This window comes from Pleurodeles waltl, chromosome 7, assembly GCF_031143425.1.
Source record: "Pleurodeles waltl isolate 20211129_DDA chromosome 7, aPleWal1.hap1.20221129, whole genome shotgun sequence".
NCBI classification, from domain to species: domain Eukaryota; kingdom Metazoa; phylum Chordata; class Amphibia; order Caudata; family Salamandridae; genus Pleurodeles; species Pleurodeles waltl.
The window spans coordinates 1,199,244,524-1,199,263,258 of record NC_090446.1 but is presented as its reverse complement, the minus strand read 5'-3'; the positions used below and the strand labels follow the sequence as shown (position 1 = coordinate 1,199,263,258).

At 48.2% G+C, this 18,735-nt stretch overlaps 1 protein-coding gene across 3 annotated transcripts in view; it reads right to left on the bottom strand.

The window, feature by feature from the left end:
• Window positions 1–11,973, bottom strand: part of LOC138246099 (Golgi apparatus membrane protein TVP23 homolog B-like) — a 66,031-nt gene extending 54,058 nt beyond the window's left edge. Inside the window, exon 1 of one of the 3 annotated variants that reach the window (XM_069200340.1) lies at window positions 11,887–11,973. In XM_069200340.1, coding sequence (XP_069056441.1) covers window positions 11,887–11,898 — 12 coding nt within the window. In that variant the 5' untranslated portion in view covers window positions 11,899–11,973. Of the gene's footprint in view, window positions 1–11,877 lie in introns of all 3 variants that reach the window. The other 2 variants (XM_069200338.1, XM_069200337.1) reach the window with 2 other exon arrangements.
• Between the last annotated feature and the right edge of the window lie 6,762 nt (window positions 11,974–18,735).

Here is an 18,735-nt window from a genome sequence, read left to right as displayed (position 1 = left end):
TGCTGGCTCACCATCCTGTCACTCTGGGAAATAATTTAATGTTCCAGTTTCTACACAAAATGAAGTTATCAAACAATCTGCTCTTTCTTCTTCTACCAGCTAGCAAAACCAGTTTGCCCAATGTCAAAGCACTACAAGAGACATTTGTGATGGAAGCACTTGCATGTGCTTTTTTAATATTTTTCATCTGGTTCCACAGAAAAACCTTAAGATTATACAACTACATTGAACATGTCATGCATTTGTTGACATATTTCTCCATAAATCTTTCAGGCAGATGGCAAATGTTCATTGTTTTATGGAGAAATAGGTCATCTCGCTTTTCTCTTTGAAGTACCCGAAGGCAGAGCTTCCCAGTGCAAAAATAAATAATGTCACCCTTTACACTGGGAAGATCTGCTTTTGGGGACTTCAAACACAGAACCAAGATGTGCAGTCTGATAGCCCCAAGCAAGCAAGGGGAGAAGATATGGCATAACGGCCAAAGCTACCAACTTTAGAGCAGGGAAATAAAGTTTGAGTCTCAGCGCCAGCTCAACGTCCTGCGAATCTGGGCAAATCACTTAATCTTCCAGTGCCTACACAAAATGAATCTGTCCTTCTGTAAAGCGCTTCAACACTTTCAGGTAGAGTTTGCCCTATTAGAAAGCTGCAACAAAAAACAAAAGTCAGAGGACTGGATAAAGGCATCTTGTTGGAAATTGCCCTTTTAGCAGGGTCATCCCCAGTCTTTTTGCCTCCTTTCTCCTATTTTTTCTGACCCGTTTTTGTTAGCTTTAGGACTCTGGGCACTTTACCACTGCTAACCAGTGCTAACATGCACATGCTCTCTGTGTAAAGTGTACTGTTGTTTGGTTTATCCATGATTGGCATATTTGATTTACTAGTAAGTCCCTAGTAAAGTGCAATAGAGGTGCCCAGGGTCTGTAAATCAAATACTTCGAGTGGGCCTGCAGCACTGGTTGTGCCACCCACAGTAGTAGCCCTGTAAACAAGGCTCAGACCTGTTGCTGCAGTGTCTGGGTGGGCAGTTTTAAACTACCAATTCGAATTGGCAAGTGTACCCACTTGCCAGGCCTAAACCTTCCCTTTTACTACATGTAAGGCACCCCCTAAGGTAGGCCCTAGGTAGCTCCATGGGCAGGGTGCCATGTATGTTTAAGGTAGGACATACTAGTGTGTTTTATATGTCCTAACGGTGAAATACTGCCAAATTCGGGTTTTACTGTGTGAGGCCTATCTCTCTCATAGGTTAACATGGGGGCTGCCTTTAAATATCCTTTTAACACAAATTCCCTTTGAGAGCAGATAAAAATGTGGAGTTTGGGGTCTCTGAACTCACAATTTAAAAATACATCTTTTAATAAAGTTGGTTTTTAAATTGTGTGTTTGAAAATGCTTACTTTTAGAAAGTAGGCATTTTCATGCTTATACCATTCTGTAACTCTGCCTGTCTGTGGATTGTCTGTCTGGGTCAGTTTGACAGTTGGCTGTTTTGCACCTCTCTAGACAGTGACACAAAAGGGGGAGGGATGTAGCCTGCATATCCTGATGAGCCATCTGAGCTAGAGAGGAGGGAGGAGTGTTCGTTCACACCTGAAAGCACTGTGCCCGCCCTCACATAATACAGTCTCCGACCCCCTGGTGTGCGTCTGGGGCCTGGCCTGGACAAGGAAGGATCTTGCAAACACTTGAGACTTTGCTTTGAAGTTTGTCAACTTCAAAGGCAGAACTGGGTATAAGAAGAAGACCCAAAACCCCAGACTTTTAGAATCTTTCTGGAATCAAGATGAACCTCTGCCCAGGAGAAGAGCTGAAGAGCTTAAGGAGGAGTACTATCCCTTTGCTGTGTTGCTTTGCTGGACAGGCCTGCAGTTGCTGCTTCTGCCCGAAAAGAGTGCAAAGGGTCAACTTTACTGTGTGTCCTGCTTGATAAAGTTCTCCAAGGGCTTGGAGTGGAGCTTGCCTCCTGTTGGAAGTCTCAGAGACACCAAAGACTTCGGTTTCCTCGACCTGCAGCACTGGGAACTGTGTGTTTTGTGCTGCTCAAGAGGAGAAACCACTATGACGCCGCCAACGACGCCGTTGGCCTGCACCATGACCTGCCGCCGCCGCACGGAGTCACATTGCCCCACTTCGCACTGCGACCCTGGTCTCACCGACACAGTCATCGGATGACTTCACCGAGCCGCTGCTCGCACCGCGACCTGTGGGCCCCACACTCTGGCATCACCTGCTCACACCACAGCCTGGGCATCCCCGACGATGCTGCTCCTGCCGACACTGGTGGCGCTGCCTGCATCGTGGCTTGTGGACACCGCTCGTGAGGTACACAAAGCACCGTACCGTCCCGCACCTCAGCCCTGGTTCACCGACGCTAGCACCATCGACTCCTGTGTCGTCACCAGGCATCCTGTCTGCACCGTGGCCTGTGGACACTGCTCATGAGGGTCCCGAAGCACCATCCCGTCCCGCACCGATAGCTTGGGCCTACCGACGACAGCACTTCAGCAACGACGGTGACGCTGCCTGCACTGTGACCTGTGGACACCGCACGTTGCACCGCCCCACTTCACACAGCAGCCCTGGTCTCACCGACGTCGACACCGAGCCGCTGCCCGCTCCGTGACCTGTGGGCACCACGCATCGCATCATCCTGCTTTGCACCGCAGCCCCGACGCCATCCACGCCAGCGCACCTGACTTCATCAGCCTGGAGTTCGATCCGCAACATGTGTGACCTCAAGGGCCAGACGACTCCTGCACCGACTCCGGAACCGACACTGCGACGCCGGTCTCCAGAGCTCACCGCGAGTATCACAACACCCTGCAAATCCTAGGTACTGTTTGCGGGTCTTCCCGACACTGTAGCTGCCCCACAACGCCGCAGCCGTCCTAAACTGTTGGTTTTGCTGATCACAACACCGTGATAGCTCCAAGTGGAGCTATCGACTTCAAGGAACTGCATTTCTGATTTTTACTGTATGTTGGATTTTTATCGTATTTGGTCTTGTTTTATATAGATAAATAATGGCTATTTTTCTAAAACTGGTGTGATGTCCTTTTGTAGTGTTTTCACTTATTACTGTGTGTTATGTGCAAATGCTTTACACATTGCTTCTGAGATAAGCCTGACTGCTCGAGTCAAGCTACCAATGGGGTGAACAGGGGTTATCTGAGCAACAAAGCCCAAAACAACATATATTGCCTCCTATGTCCTACGAATCTTTGAGATAAAGAAGTTAAAGGGACAAATTTTGCCTCTTGGACTTCTAGTAATGGCTAAACATACTGCAGTATGCTACAGAAAGATTTTTTGTCGAACTTGGTGGACCTCTAGAAATGGCCTATGGAACTGCAGCCTACATCTGAAAAGTGACGATTGAAGCATTAGAATTCAATGAAAATGTGTATGCCACTGCCTCTTTAAAAAGAAGCAAAAGCTAAGGGTCTTTCCAATGCTGCTGCTTCTTTTTACTGTAGTGCTATGCATACACTTTCAATAAAAAAAATAATAACCATTGCACCCGCTTGCCAAGTCTAGACCTGTTGAATTTGCCAATGTTTGTTCATTACATGGGTCTGGCAAGACAGATAAATCTCTCTCAAGGACAGGGATAAGCACTGGCAAAGCCAATAGGTTTGGGTTTAATGTGTTAACATATTTATCATTAGCAAAATCACACACATTAGAGAGAGACAAAAGTAAAGATGTAAGTAGTTCCTCATATGTTTCAACGCAAGCACTCGAATAGAGGCAAAAGGATACACTCCAAACAGCTCATAATATTAGTTGAGAGATGTATTCTTCACTGGGCTGAGCAAGATGTGATAGGCAAAGTCTCAAATAAATTACTGAAAGGAGTTGGTTGAAGAAAGCCAATGGATGAAAGGGGTGGACCTCGGGCCACTATATGTATATCTATATTGTTAGCAACAGCTTTATTTGACAGCTGTTGTCTCAGAACCCAGACATAAAAAATAGGGAGTGCCTGAAACATAGAAGATTATGAGGGCTTCCACGAGAAATGGACTGGTGGTGTGTCCAGATCACTAGCATCTGTAATTCTTTGTCAAAAGATGTTCTACTATTGTTGTTGCCTGATCTGCATAGTGGATTTTAGAATAAAAATACATCTTTTTATGAGTGCAAATTTCCAGCTACAAAGGAAATATGATGCTGTATTTGGAGGGCAGAATTTTCATACAAGGGTCTGGAGACACTGGTGTAGGAAGTACATTCTTAATATCATGGCAGGCCCATAGATGACAGCAACAGCAAGTAGATCCTGTCAGGCCTCCATTCTCCCTCCAACCATCCATATATACTAGTTTTCACTGCAGAACACACTAACACTATCTTACATCCTTCACTCTCAGCTTTCCACAAACCAGCTTAGACACACAGGAAATACTACACACCTCCCTTTCAAACAACAAAACAAATAAACGTCATTCCCTTGCATGTCGAACAGACAGACAACTAGGTTACAATGGTTTAAAACATGCAAGTCTTGAAACCTCTTCGGACATGAGGCCCAACCACGTCTGCACATTCACAAAGAAACCATACATTAAGGATCACAAGAAATGCATCCATTACTTACTGATAATGGCATTACTCCTAGTCCTACTCCCTCGCCTTCCTTCGTAACCAATGAGGCTCCCTTGCATCCAATAGAGCCCTCCCTTCCTAAATAAAAATGCCCCCACCCACTCTACCTCCTGTACATTAACAAGTCAACCAGACACTCAGATGAACCTTACCAGGAGAGAAATCGAAGGAAGGTGAGGGAGTAGGACTAGGAGTAATGCCAAGATCGGTAAGTAATGGATGCATTACCTCCTGTCCCTCCCTCGTCTTTCTTCGTAACCAATGACCAAAGAGAATGCTGAGTCACAAACAATCACTTCAAAAGACTGACCAGAACAGAAAACCAGACAGAGGACAGAACTCTGTGACCCAAGCAAGCAACCCAATGGGCCAGCAGAGCAATCCAATAGTGGCAAACAAACACAAAGGCTTACACCTGTCCACCACCCAACAAAGCACACCATGGAAAGCCCAAGCACAACAGCCGCAGATGCAGCCTAACAGCATGAAGACCACTCCCAAATAACGAAAAGGAAGCATAATACTTGCCTCCGTGTCTTTAATAAATTCTAGAGTTTCCTAGCTAGGAAAATCTGAATTCATAACCCTCCAAACCTACAGCAGCAAATCCCCAGACAGGACCCCAGAAGGGCAAGGCAAACACTGGATGAAAATCAAGTGAGCAAACAGAGCAAGCCACAGCCCCACAGTCCAAAAGGATGGAAATGTCATACATTCCCACACAAAAGCCAGAAGGACAAAACTCCCCAGGAAACCAACAGCTTGCCTGACGAAGCAGAAGGAGCTGCTAATGCTGACATCAAACAAACATAGACAGCCACTAAAGACACACATGTGACGGCCGGAGAGGTGTCGCAGGCCAAGTTCGAAAAGCAGGGAAAGCCCACTGACACACCTAGAGGGGAACCCATACATCAAAAGGTACAAGTTCATCTATTTATACATTCCGGAACAGTCCACGAGTCAAGAATACACATGGACCTCCAAAGACCAAGAATCGAACCCTACATCCTGCAGAGGGCGGACAGGGGAATCTAACTACCAGGCCACATGACACTACCAATATGCGGGGAGAGGGTTCCATCCCGGAACCATCAGGCCAAGGGGACCCCCCAACAATTTAGGGCAGGGAACCCACAACCTCCACCACACACACAAGCATATGCCGAAGCACCACCGACAGGAGAGGTGCATTCCCCCCATCTGAGAGAACAGCAGCAGGAGTCCCTGAGAAGGGGAAAGGAACAACCTTACAAGACGCAGAAATGAAAAGAGAACAAAGTCCCGAAAATTGGAAAGAAAAACAGGCAGAAAACCCATTCCTACCGCCTCAGGTATGCCATACACAGCCTCGCCATATGCTCCCAGTCAAGCAGAGGCGTCGACCCGAAAGCACAGCCCCAGCAGGACCACCCGACTCTGTTGTAGTGTCTTGTCTACAAGCCACGTTCCAGAGAGAGCTGTGCTGTCCCACAACAATGCTGCCAGGCCAAGAGACCGCCACAGGGAGCGCAGCACCCCGCAAAGATCCAGCACTGAAGACCCCTAATACCCTGCCATGAAGGAGGATAGAGGGAAGTCTACAGGTGAGACAAAAAAAGGTGGAGGGGTGGAGGCGTTTTTATTTAGGAAGGGAGGGGTCTAGTGGAGGAAAGAGAGCCTCATTAGTTATGAAGGCAGGCAAGGGAGGGACAGGAGGTAATGTACGCTCCATCACATGACAGCCAGGGGATCCTTCAACAAAGTGTTTCTCTGTCATCCCTAACTCTACAAATTAAAGATACAAAATGAAAAAAATGTTTTTTACCATACAGCACCTTAAAGGTAAACTGCCATTCCCCTAAGCACAAAACCTGTTCTCTCAACACTCATACACAAGCCCCCAGACTTCTCCATCACACTACTATACAACTTAGACCACACAGACACAACAAACTAACGCCTTCTCCAAAACACACACCCCTAGCCAAACACCTAGTGTCACTAGCTGGCCAGACCAACATAATCAATTGTCAGCCCAAAGAAAGCACTTAATCTACACTCAGAACTATGCCCTCTGGAAACTACACAAGAAAAAGTAGGGATTTCTTTCGAACACAAACATGACAGCACCCAGTGGACACAGAGAAAAAATTATTGGCACAACACAATAACCAAACATTAGAGCAGTACTGCCATCCAACCATACAGGGAGTGCAGAATTATTAGGCAAGTTGTATTTTTGAGGATTAATTTTATTATTGAACAACAACCATGTTCTCAATGAACCCAAAAAACTCATTAATATCAAAGCTGAATATTTTTGGAAGTAGTTTTTAGTTTGTTTTTAGTTTTAGCTATGTTAGGGGGATATCTGTGTGTGCAGGTGACTATTACTGTGCATAATTATTAGGCAACTTAACAAAAAAATATATATACCCATTTCAATTATTTATTATTACCAGTGAAACCAATATAACATCTCAACATTCACAAATATACATTTCTGACATTCAAAAACAAAACAAAAACAAATCAGTGACCAATATAGCCACCTTTCTTTGCAAGGACACTGAAAAGCCTGCCATCCATGGATTCTGTCAGTGTTTTGATCTGTTCACCATCAACATTGCGTGCAGCAGCAACCACAGCCTCCCAGACACTGTTCAGAGAGGTGTACTGTTTTCCCTCCTTGTAAATCTCACATTTGATGATGGACCACAGGTTCTCAATGGGGTTCAGATCAGGTGAACAAGGAGGCCATGTCATTAGATTTCCTTCTTTTATACCCTTTCTTGCCAGCCACGCTGTGGAGTACTTGGACGCGTGTGATGTAGCATTGTCTTGCATGAAAACCATGTTTTTCTTGAAGGATGCAGACTTCTTCCTGTACCACTGCTTGAAGAAGGTGTCTTCCAGGAACTGGCAGTAGGACTGGGAGTTGAGCTTGACTCCATCCTCAACCCGAAAAGGCCCCACAAGCTCATCTTTGATGATACCAGCCCAAACCAGTACTCCACCTCCACCTTGCTGGCGTCTGAGTCGGACTGGAGCTCTCTGCCCTTTACCAATCCAGCCACGGGCCCATCCATCTGGCCCATCAAGACTCACTCTCATTTCATCTGTCCATAAAACCTTAGAAAAATCAGTCTTGAGATATTTCTTGGCCCAGTCTTGACGTTTCAGCTTGTGTGTCTTGTTCAGTGGTGGTCGTCTTTCAGCCTTTCTTACTTTGGCCATGTCTCTGAGTATTGCACACCTTGTGCTTTTGGGCACTCCAGTGATGTTGCAGCTCTGAAATATGGCCAAACTGGTGGCAAGTGGCATTGTGGCAGCTGCACGCTTGACTTTTCTCAGTTCATGGGCAGTTATTTTGCGCCTTGGTTTTTCCACACGCTTCTTGCGACCCTGTTGACTATTTTGAATGAAACGCTTGATTGTTCGATGATCACGCTTCAGAAGCTTTGCAATTTTAAGAGTGCTGCATCCCTCTGCAAGATATCTCACTATTTTTTACTTTTCTGAGCCTGTCAAGTCCTTCTTTTGACACATTTTGCCAAAGGAAAGGAAGTTGCCTAATAATTATGCACACCTGATATAGGGTGTTGATGTCATTAGACCACACCCCTTCTCATTACAGAGATGCACATCACCTAATATGCTTAATTGGTAGTAGGCTTTCGAGCCTATACAGCTTGGAGTAAGACAACATGCATAAAGAGGATGATGTGGTCAAAATACTCATTTGCCTAATAATTCTGCACTCCCTGTAGATTACAAAAACAGGCTAAGAAGTACTCACCTACAACACACTTGAGCTACATCAAACCCTTCTATTAAAGCACAACACTGACTGGCTCCAATGTGTGCAAACAGAATAAAACGCACCACAAAGCAATCAAAAATGTACTCTGCCTCCTGTACAACACACCTGCTAATTTTTCCACTGGTACAGAATGACATCTCAGGTGCAACTTGTGGTGATAACCCACAACAATCAGGCAAAACGTGTGCTAACCACACAGACAACCCAGGGGTTCTACTCTTTGCCATATTTTCACTCCATTGGTACTTCCCCTTGCCACATGGCACTTACCTTCTCGCACATCACACCCATGGGGTACTCCCACATGAAACTTATAATAATAGTGTTCTACTCTTCCCCAAATAAGCACACCATCATGTACTCCCCCATACAAGCTCTAATGACAGACTACTTCTCGTTCACCACACCAAACACACAAGTGTACTACACTCCTATTCCTCAAGACAGGGTACTACTGTCCACCACATCAGCAAACCTTGAACATGCACAACCCACTTGTAGCTAAACAACAACATACAGATGGGTACTACACCCTCTTCCCCAAACTATAAACTAGACTCCATATGGAGTTGAAGGTAAATGCTCACACTCTACATGTAAAGCAAGCTATGGTTGGATAATTTAAACTTCCAAATCTGTCTTACAGTACTAAGCACCCAACACACCACAAGCATTATCAAAAACTGAAATTCCCAAAACAACACAACTAACTCACACAGAAACATACTAAACCTGACACGCATCAAAAACTAGATGGGTATGGAATTTGCCAAAGCATAAGAATTATAAGCTAGCATGTTTACCACCCTAATAAAGATCACACTTAATGGGGAAACAAGGAACATTTCTGAACAGAAGTACATAATATAATACAAAATCCATGAAAACCAAATAAACTCGTTGACTAATTAACTGAATTTTATATTTTAACAATGCAATTGGAATATTGCCAGACAGGCAATATTTCGGCTTTCCATTACTTTAAACACAATATACCCTCAAACAACAGTCTCAATTCTATCTCCTATGTCCTTGGAGATAGTAATTTTTCCCCAACTTCACCAGGAGACCTTCAGTAGTCTTTCTTCAATGTTTCCACGTCTGTCTCAAACAAACATTTGCTTACTACACGCCATCATAGTGCCGCCACTCTGACACCAAGGCCTGCAATCCAAGACATCGGCAGTCGCTCACATAAGCAAGTTGTGCTTCTATGCCCCCAAAGATCACACTTTCTTCTTCCAGCCCAAAACTGACTTGGGGCAGAGAGAAAATACCCTATTAATCTAATGCTGCACACTGTCATAAGCCTTTGATAAATTCATCAACAATAGCGCTAGCTGGAGTCATGATCTCTTCTATGGTCAATCCGGAACGAGTGCCACAAAGAGGCAAATACCCACAGGACCCTCCAGGGTGCTGCAATGCTGAGGGTGCAATATGATTTCACAATTATGTTGACTGAGACACAGGCTAGTCCATGCCTTTGTCCACTTTATTGAAAAAACATACGGCATACGCACCAATGCTGCTCTTTATGTCACTTCTGAATATTTTACTGCCATAAGCTCCACGGGGCATTTCAAAGTTATGCCTAATGTAAAAGACATTCCTACCTCTTTTCACTGTCTACACAGTACTATCCACATAACACTATCTCCACAGCAGAGTCCTTACGTTTAGGGTTATTCAGTGGGACACATCTCCTCAGTTTGTATCTCCCCTCACTCAGCTTGCTTCTTGTCAGACCTTTCCCACCCTCTTCACCAGGATTTAAGGGTAGACAGCCCCAAAGTAGTCCTCCAGGGTCACAGGGCCATCTTCCTTTTCACAGGATGTTGTGTTTACTGGCATGTCAGCTAATGGAATGTTAGAATATAAGAACTCTAGAACGTAATGATGCTTTGGAAAGTAATGAGCTCAGGCCTGGAATGTAATGTGCTCATTGCTGGGAAAGATGGTTGCTAGGAGAGTTGAAGAAAGGATTAGCTGTGCCGGGGGTCCGAGCTTCAAGAAATAAATCTTCAAAAGAACAATGTGTTTGGGGCGTTCATTTGGACTTAACACAGGACTCTTCTGCTAGAAATGGCTCCCAACTACCACTAGGGTCTTACTGTTTTTCACACAGGTCTTTAACAACCTGTGGACAAAATGTTGTAGTTGGAAGGATCGGTCTTCATACAAGAGTCTGGGGTCACTCATATATGAGGTAAGTTCTTTATTTCATGTTAGGCCTTTATTTTACTGCAATAGCAGTTAGGTCCTTTCAGACCTTCATCCTCCCTCCAAATGTCCAGATCTCCTGGTTTCCACTGCAGACCACACACTAACACTAAATTCCATCATCCACTCTTACCATTCTTATCTCAGCATTCCAGACACCAGCTCAGACATACAGGGAATGGGAATATCCAGGATATTTCACAAGAATTATAACTAAAGATAAATATCTGGGTGGATTTTTTTTTTTTTTTACTTGCTTAAACCTACTGAAATTGAAAATAGGAATTTACTTTTTCCTGCCAGAAAAATATTTTACTTCCAGCGTCTAAAAGTAGTAAGTAAAACACTCCCACTTCACAGTTTACTAGGGGGCTTGTCACTACCACAACGTCAAGACCGAACTAGGAACCTTTGCGACTTCTGAGCAAGGTAATTGTGCCCAAGAGTCTCGGACACAACAGTTACTGATTTGACAACTAAGCGTCCTAGAACCTGAAGAATAGACCAAATAGTGAAACAGGTTACAATAGGGAGATGTAATACAGCAAAAACATGTTTAAAAAAAAAAACAGCCAATGGAACCAGCAAGGATCATTTTCGTTAAATCAGAAGCAAGAGTACAGCACGTGTGAATGCCACGTCTATAACTTACCCTCTGACTAATGAACTTTCAACTTGAAATGCTCACCCCTTAGCATTCCACTTGTGAAACGAACCACGGATGGGGAAGGAAGCAAAATCTGAAGACAATGGTAAAAGGAATATAACACATAGGGATTATGGCAGTTGGTCCAAGCTCGAGCCATGGGGAATACTGTGTGAGAATGTTTTGGCATTCCGTTATGGAACACGTTGGGAGCTCAAGGATCCATTGGGGTATCCCAGCAGAAAGGCATAACACAAGTTATCCGAACTCTCACGTACGCCTCATTTGGCATTTACAATCTTTATTTTGAATGCAGTTTTCTGTTGTGACACCGCACGCTGTTTGCCCAATACACTGAACGCCAAAAACTGTTGACAACTACAATTATTATTTGCACGCCAGGTTGCCGCGTATACTTTGACAGGCTCTAAACTACTGAATCTCAACTTGCAAGTACAACGGCTGCGAATCACTTACAAGCAGCAATTATTCATGCTGGGGTACTAAGCTTCAAGAGAAGGACCACTTATTTACATCGCACCCATCCCCCCCCAAAAAACGAACCCCAGCCAAGTTGATCAGCACTAACCCCACTTACTTGCCGCAACATCTCGATGGAGCCCACGTCACTTCTGCTCCACGCATTCACTTCCGGCTTTTTCCCTTGTCAACTCGAGCAGCTCCGGCATAAAAAATAGAAAAAGGACGAGCGCCGTCAACAGCACCGGAATAATAGGTATAAAAAAAGGACAAGCGCCGTCACGACCTCTCCCCAGTTACGTTAATCAACTCATTTAGTACGAACGCTTACCAATTCAAGTAGGCTGCGTAAAATAACTCATTTTAAGATTTACCAGTGCAACTACCTAGTTTCACGCCTCTTGGAGTTGGCCACAAAAATATTACAAAAAGAAATATTCAGGGCTCAGTAAAAAAAAAAGCCACGAATAAACTTAAAAGTAGAAAAGTATTTTAAAACTATTATAACAGTTTGCTATGTGAAATATTATAATCCATTCTCTGTGCGTCAGAATTATTGTTATAGTTGGCAACAACTATTTTGCATCGCGCACAGCAAAGTAAACACTCATACTCGTTAAATGCAGAGGTGCACCGGAGTCGTGGGCAACACTACTCAACTCCCGTGCTCTGCACTTTAATGAATCAAAAACCGCGCCCCGGGAGTCCTTTCTCCTTCCGGGTCGGTGTTCCGTGGCTGGTCAAAAACAACTAGATCATCACGGAACATTACATCCCTCCCCAAGTTGGATCAAAAATTGTTCTGCACACAAAGGCCCTCATTACAACCCTGGCGGTCGGTGGTAGACCGCCAACAGGCCGGTGGAAAAAAAATGGAATCACGACTGTGGCGGAAACCACCAACATAGCCACTTTAACACTCCGACCGCCATGGCGGTACAAACAAACAACATGGCGGTCACCGCCAACAGACAGGCAGAGGACAATGTACCACCCACAGTATCACAACCTACCAATCCGCCACCTTTTCCGGGACGGATTCACCGCAAACAAAAACACGGCGGAAACAGGACTTTGAAGGGAAAACGCTCACCTCTACACACCACACGAGGAATCAGGACGCCATGGAACCCGAGTTCCAGATCCTGCCAGCCCTTATCTTCTTGCTCCTCTACCAGGAGCACGAACGCCGGCGGAGAAGACCATGGTGAGTACTGCACCTACGACACAGGGGAGGGGGAGGGAAAAAACAGGGACACACACACGCAACACCCCCACCCTCACCCACTACAATACACACACCAATACAGCATGATACATTACAGTTACACCCCCCAACTCCCCCAGAAGAATGCAAAGACAAAAGGAAATGAGTGTAACCATTGTAATATATTAAAATCCAGTACGCAAAAATATATATACACTATTAACAAATATATACACCAAGAATAGTAGTCCAGGTAGTGCTCCATTGAAGTCCGTGGAACACTGGGCCCACACGGCATGGGCGAGGCCCACACTCAATCCCCGAACATGATGGAGAGAACACTGCAGGGGCATCAGATAGCAATAAAACAGGCACCTCAGGGGGAAGGGAAAGGGGGGGCACCTCACGCGGTTGAGTGCACAACGCCAAATCCACGGGGGGGCCACATGCCCACTGTTCAATCCTGGGGAGTGCAAAGCCACAGTCTCTCAAGTCTCTACAGTGGGTGGGTTGCCCACTGTTCCATCCTGGGGAGTGCAAAGCCACAGTCTCTCAAGTCTCTACCATGGGTGGGTTTCCCACTGTTCAATCCTGGGGAGTGCAAAGCCACAGTCTCTCAAGTGGATAACAGTCTCCACTGGTTCTGGAGGGGGCCTTGTGCCCAGAGTGCTTCATCCTGCCAAGGACTGAGGTAGTGGATGTATGTCTCCACTGGTTCTGGAGGGGGCCTTGTGCCCAGAGTGCTTCATCCTGCCAAGGACTGAGGTAGTGGATGTATCTCTCCACTGGTTCTGGAGGGGGCCTGGTGCCCAGAGTGCATCATCCTGCTCGTGACGGACTCAGTAGCGTCAGTGCCCTTGGCGCTCATGGGCTAGCGGTGCTTATTGCTGCGGTGTCCTTGGCAGCGGTGCTTGTGGCGGCAGTGTCCTGTTCAGCGGTGCTTGTGGCGGCTGTCCAGTTCAGGGGTGCTTGCGGCTGCGGTGTGCTGTTCAGCAGTGCTTGTGGCGGAAGTGTCCTGTTCAGCGGTGCTTGTGGCGGCAGTGTCCTGTTCAGCGGTGCTTGTGGCGGCAGGGTCCTTGGCAGTGACTCAGCTGCTGGCGGTCCTATCTGGCCCAGCGGGGCTGGTGCTGGTGATCCTATCTGGCCCAGCGGGGCTGGTGCTGGCGGTCCTTTATGGCCCAGTCCTGTCCTGGGCAGCTGGGCTGGTGCTGGCGGTCCTGTCCTGGGCAGCTGGGCTGGTGCTGGCGGTCCTGTCCTGGGCAGCTGGGCTGGTGCTGGTGGTCCTGTCCTGGGCAGGTGCTGGCGGTGGCCTCCTGGGCAGCTGGGTTGGTGTTGGCAGTGGCCTCCTGGGCAGCAGGGCTGATGCTGGCGGTGGCCTCCTGGGCAGCGGGGATGATGGCGGTGGCCTCCTGGGCAGCGGGGATGATGTTGGTGGCTTCCTGGGCAGCAGGGATGATGGCGGTCTTCTCCGCTGTGCTGCTCTTCCCAGACTTGCTGAGTTTCTTGTGCCCCTTCCCCACCTTGGAAAGTGTTGCAGCTGACTCCACACTCCCACCTGTACCCTTGGGAGCGGCTTTGGTGGCTGGAGTCTTCCCCCTCTCCTGCCGGGCACTGGCTAACTTTTGATGTTTGACAGGTGGGGGACTGTCCGTGCTGTGGCTCCGTGCCACACTGGCTGCCCTGCTGCCCGGTGCACTCCAGATTCCGGTGACTACAGGCACCACTGGTCCCTGAGATGTTGTGGCTGAGGTGCTAGGTTGGGATCTGGAGAGTCGGGCCCTAGGAGACTGACGGGGTGGGGGAGGTGAGGGAAAGAGGTCAAGGGTGGACAGGAAAAGTTTCTTGGGAACACTGGGACGGGTAGCTGGAGGGGGTTTGGGAGTGGAGGAAGAGGTTGTGGTTGTAGGAGTTGTTTGTTTTGTGACTTTGGGTGAAGGTGCATGCGCTGTAGGCTGTCGTGAGGTGGATGGCTGTTGGGTGGGTGGGTGGCTTTGTTTGTGTATCTTGGGAGGTGGCGTCACAGACACACTGGGAGAGGACACAGGGGACCTGTGAATGGTAGTGGGGGTGGTGAGTGCACGTGAGCGGGGTGTGGTGGTGTGTGTGCTGGTGATGGAAGTAGTGGCTGTAGATGTAGTGCATGCAGGTGTGAGTGTAGACAAGACTGGGAGGGAGGAGGGAGATGAGGAGGAGGGTGGCACAGTGGAGGCAGTGAATGTTGGTGTGTCTGCATGTGTGTGATGCTTGCGTGAGTGCCTGTGGGATGTGTGGTGCTTATGTTTGCCTGAGCTTCCCTTGTGTGTTGACGTGTGTGCATGCTGGTCTGAAGGTGTGATTGGGATAGGCTGAGGTAGAGGGGATTGGGTCTGGGTGGAGGAAGTTGGAGGGGGGAGGCTAGAGACAGGGACAATAGCTGCCATCAGTGCTGAGGCCAGAGTCTGAAAAGCTCGCTGAAGGGCTGCCTGACCAGAATGAATGCCCTCCAGGAATGCATTTGTTTGTTGCAACTGCCTCTCTACACCCTGGATGGCATTCAAAATGGTAGACTGCCCAACAGTGAGGGACCTGAGGAGGTCAATGGCCTCCTCACTGAGGGCAGCAGGGGTGACTGCGGCAGGGCCTGAGGTGCCTGGGGCGAAGGTGATGCCCACCCTCCTGGGTGAGCGGGCACGGGGCAAAGGCTGAGGGGCTGCTGGGAGGGCGGTGGTGGTAGGGGGAGTGGCGGCTGTACCTGTAGATGCGGGGGGCACAGATGTGGCCGCCACCACAAGGGAGCTCCCATCAGAGGAGGAGTCCGTATCACTGGTGTCAGCTCCTGTCCCCGCCGTGGAGCTCCCCTCGCCCTCCGTCCCACTGGTGAATTCAGAGTCCGTAGTCTCGCCCTCCAGGGCCATGTGGGATGCAGCTCCCTCCTGCTCCGGTGCCACTGCTCCACTGCCTGATAATGCTAATGCACACAAGAACAGGGAGACCACAAAAAGGGGGGGAACGACAGAAGAAAGACATGTTGAGTGCATGCATTACCGCTACAGTTGGCGGACACAACAGACACAGAAGCCCCCTGCACTACGCCACGCACTTGGGGTCTACTGTTCAATCCCTGGGACATGGCCTACAAGGCTATGGCTGACATCTGCACACATGGATGTTACACAAGCCTGACTAGGTGTACTTGGCACTGTACACAGGTGGGGTGGGGTGCCACAGGGTCTGCCAGAACAAGGGGACCTAACTAGCACACTCTCCCTGGCCTAGGGAAACCCACAGCCCACCTCCCCCACCCGGACACCTCCACTGCGCGCAAAATCAGCAGAATGAGAGTGTTCTCACCCCCTTGTGGCTCTGTGATGCCCTCAAGCGCCCATCCAACACAGGGTACGCCACCGCCAGGATCCTGAACATCAGGGGGGTCATGGTACGAAGGGCACCCCTCCCACGTTGGGAGGCCAACCCCAGCTGGGCCTCCGCCATCTTCTTGTTCCAGCGGCGAATGTCCTCCCATCTCTTACGGCAGTGGGTGCTCTGTCTGTGATAGACCCCCAGGGTCCGTACGTCCTTGGCGATGGCACGCCAAATATCCTTCTTCTGGTGGGCACTGACCTACATGAATTGTACAGGGGAAAAAGGAAAGTTATTACCAACTGCACCGTCACAGTCATTGTCCCCCATCCCTACACTTGCCATGTGGCACATGCACTCACCGTCGTTTCATGCACGCCTCAATCTCCACCCCCATCTCTCATCCACCCCACTCCACACAGGCATAGCCCATACAGCATGCTCCCAGTGTCCTTACCTGTTTGTCTGGGGGACCGTAGAGTAGCGTATACAGGGGGAGGACCCCATCCACGAGTTTCTCCAACTCCTCCGATGTGAAGGCAGAGGCCCTTTCCCCAGACGCACTAGCCATTGTCTCTTTCAGACTGAGGTCACAGCAGCACTTGCAGTGTAGGTCCTCTCCTGTCTAAGATCAGGTATCGAGTGATTGAACAGATAGAAAATGGCGGTCACTTCCGCTACGTACCGCCACCGCCGGCCTACACCGTCATTGGCTCCTGGGACCCATAGGGTCCAATGTTAACCAATGCTGAATTGCGCTGCGGTCTTCGACCGCCTACCGCGACGGTGTACATCGCCAGCGCAGTTACCTCACATCCCAATGTCCCACTTTACAGGTCAGGCAGCCGCCATTTCAGGGGCCCACATGGCTTAATTTTTTACTGCGTCACACATAATCAGGCATTGCCTCAAATCTCATACAGGCCAAATTTCGGATTATGATTTGTGTTTTGTATAAACTGTGGGTACGTATTTCTGAGTTGGTTGACTCTGTGCTCGCTGTTGTCCTTCATAGGCACCGTCCGCTGGGATATGTGAGGAGATGGCGGCATCCTCCGGTGTACAGACCGCTGGTGAACCTGTCGACAATGGAGGAAAGACATGTGATCATCACCTACAGGCTTGATCGTGCCACAATCCTGGAACTGTGTGCCCAGCTGGAGCCAGACCTGATGTCAGCTATCCGCCATCCCACAGGAATCCCCCCTCTAGTGCAGGTGCTGTCAGTACTCCATTTCCTTGCAAGTGGGTCTTTTCAAACAACAGTGGCCATAGCATCAGGGATGTCCCAGCCTATGTTTTCCAACATGTTGTCCAAAGTGTTGTCTGCCCTGCTGAAACACATGCGGAGCTACATCGTTTTCCCTCAGGTGGAGGATTTGCCTACAGTGAAAGCTAACTTCTATGCTCTGGGACATATCCCCAACATCATAGGTGCCATTGATGGAACACATGTGGCATTGGTACCCCCCGCAGGAGAGAACAGGTGTACAGAAACCGGAAGAGTTATCATTCCATGAATGTGCACATGGTGTGTTTGGCAGACCAGTACATCTCCCATGTGAATGTCAAATTCCCTGGCTCAGTGCATGACGCTTATATCCTGCGGAATAGCAGCATCCCTTATGTGATGGGTCAACTCCAGAGGCACCATGTGTGGCTATTAGGTGAGCACCTGGAAGCAAGTCAGTGGGAATGGTTGTCTGGGTCTGGGGATATCCCTACAGGTTAGTGTGTGTCTAACAGTTGCCCTCGCCATTTGCAGGTGTCTCTGGTTACCACAACCTGTCATGGCTACTGACCCCAGTGAGGAATCCTAGGACAAGGGCAGAGGAACGCTACAATGAGGCCCATGGGTGGACTCAGAGGATTATAGAGCGGACCTTCGGCCTCCTGAAGGCCAGGTTCAGGTGCCTCCATATGACAGGTGGATCCCTATTCTACTCACCAAAGAAGGTGTGCCGGATCATCGTGGCCTGCTGTATGCTTCACAACTTAGCTTTGTGACGACAGGTGCCTTTTCTGCAGGAGGATGGTCCAGATGGTGGTGTTGTGGCAGTTGTGGAGCCTGTGGACAGTGAAGACGAGGAAGCAGAAGAAGAGGACATCGACAACAGGAACTCTGTGATCCTGCAATACTTCCAGTGAGACACAGGTAAGAATACAAACCTGCCTACTACATGTACTTTAACACTACTACCTCTCTACTGTCTGTCATTTTCACCCAGTGTATGGTCACTGAGTTGTCACTTTCCCTTACGATTTCACAGATGTGGGTCCCACTGTGTGTCATCTGCTTTGTTTCCTCATGGACTAGAGCTGTGTGACATAGGTATGTTGACATTACAATTGAAAGAGCATTTTGTAACTGTTAATGCTAATACACTATTTCGAAATCACAGACAGACTCCAGATTGTTTT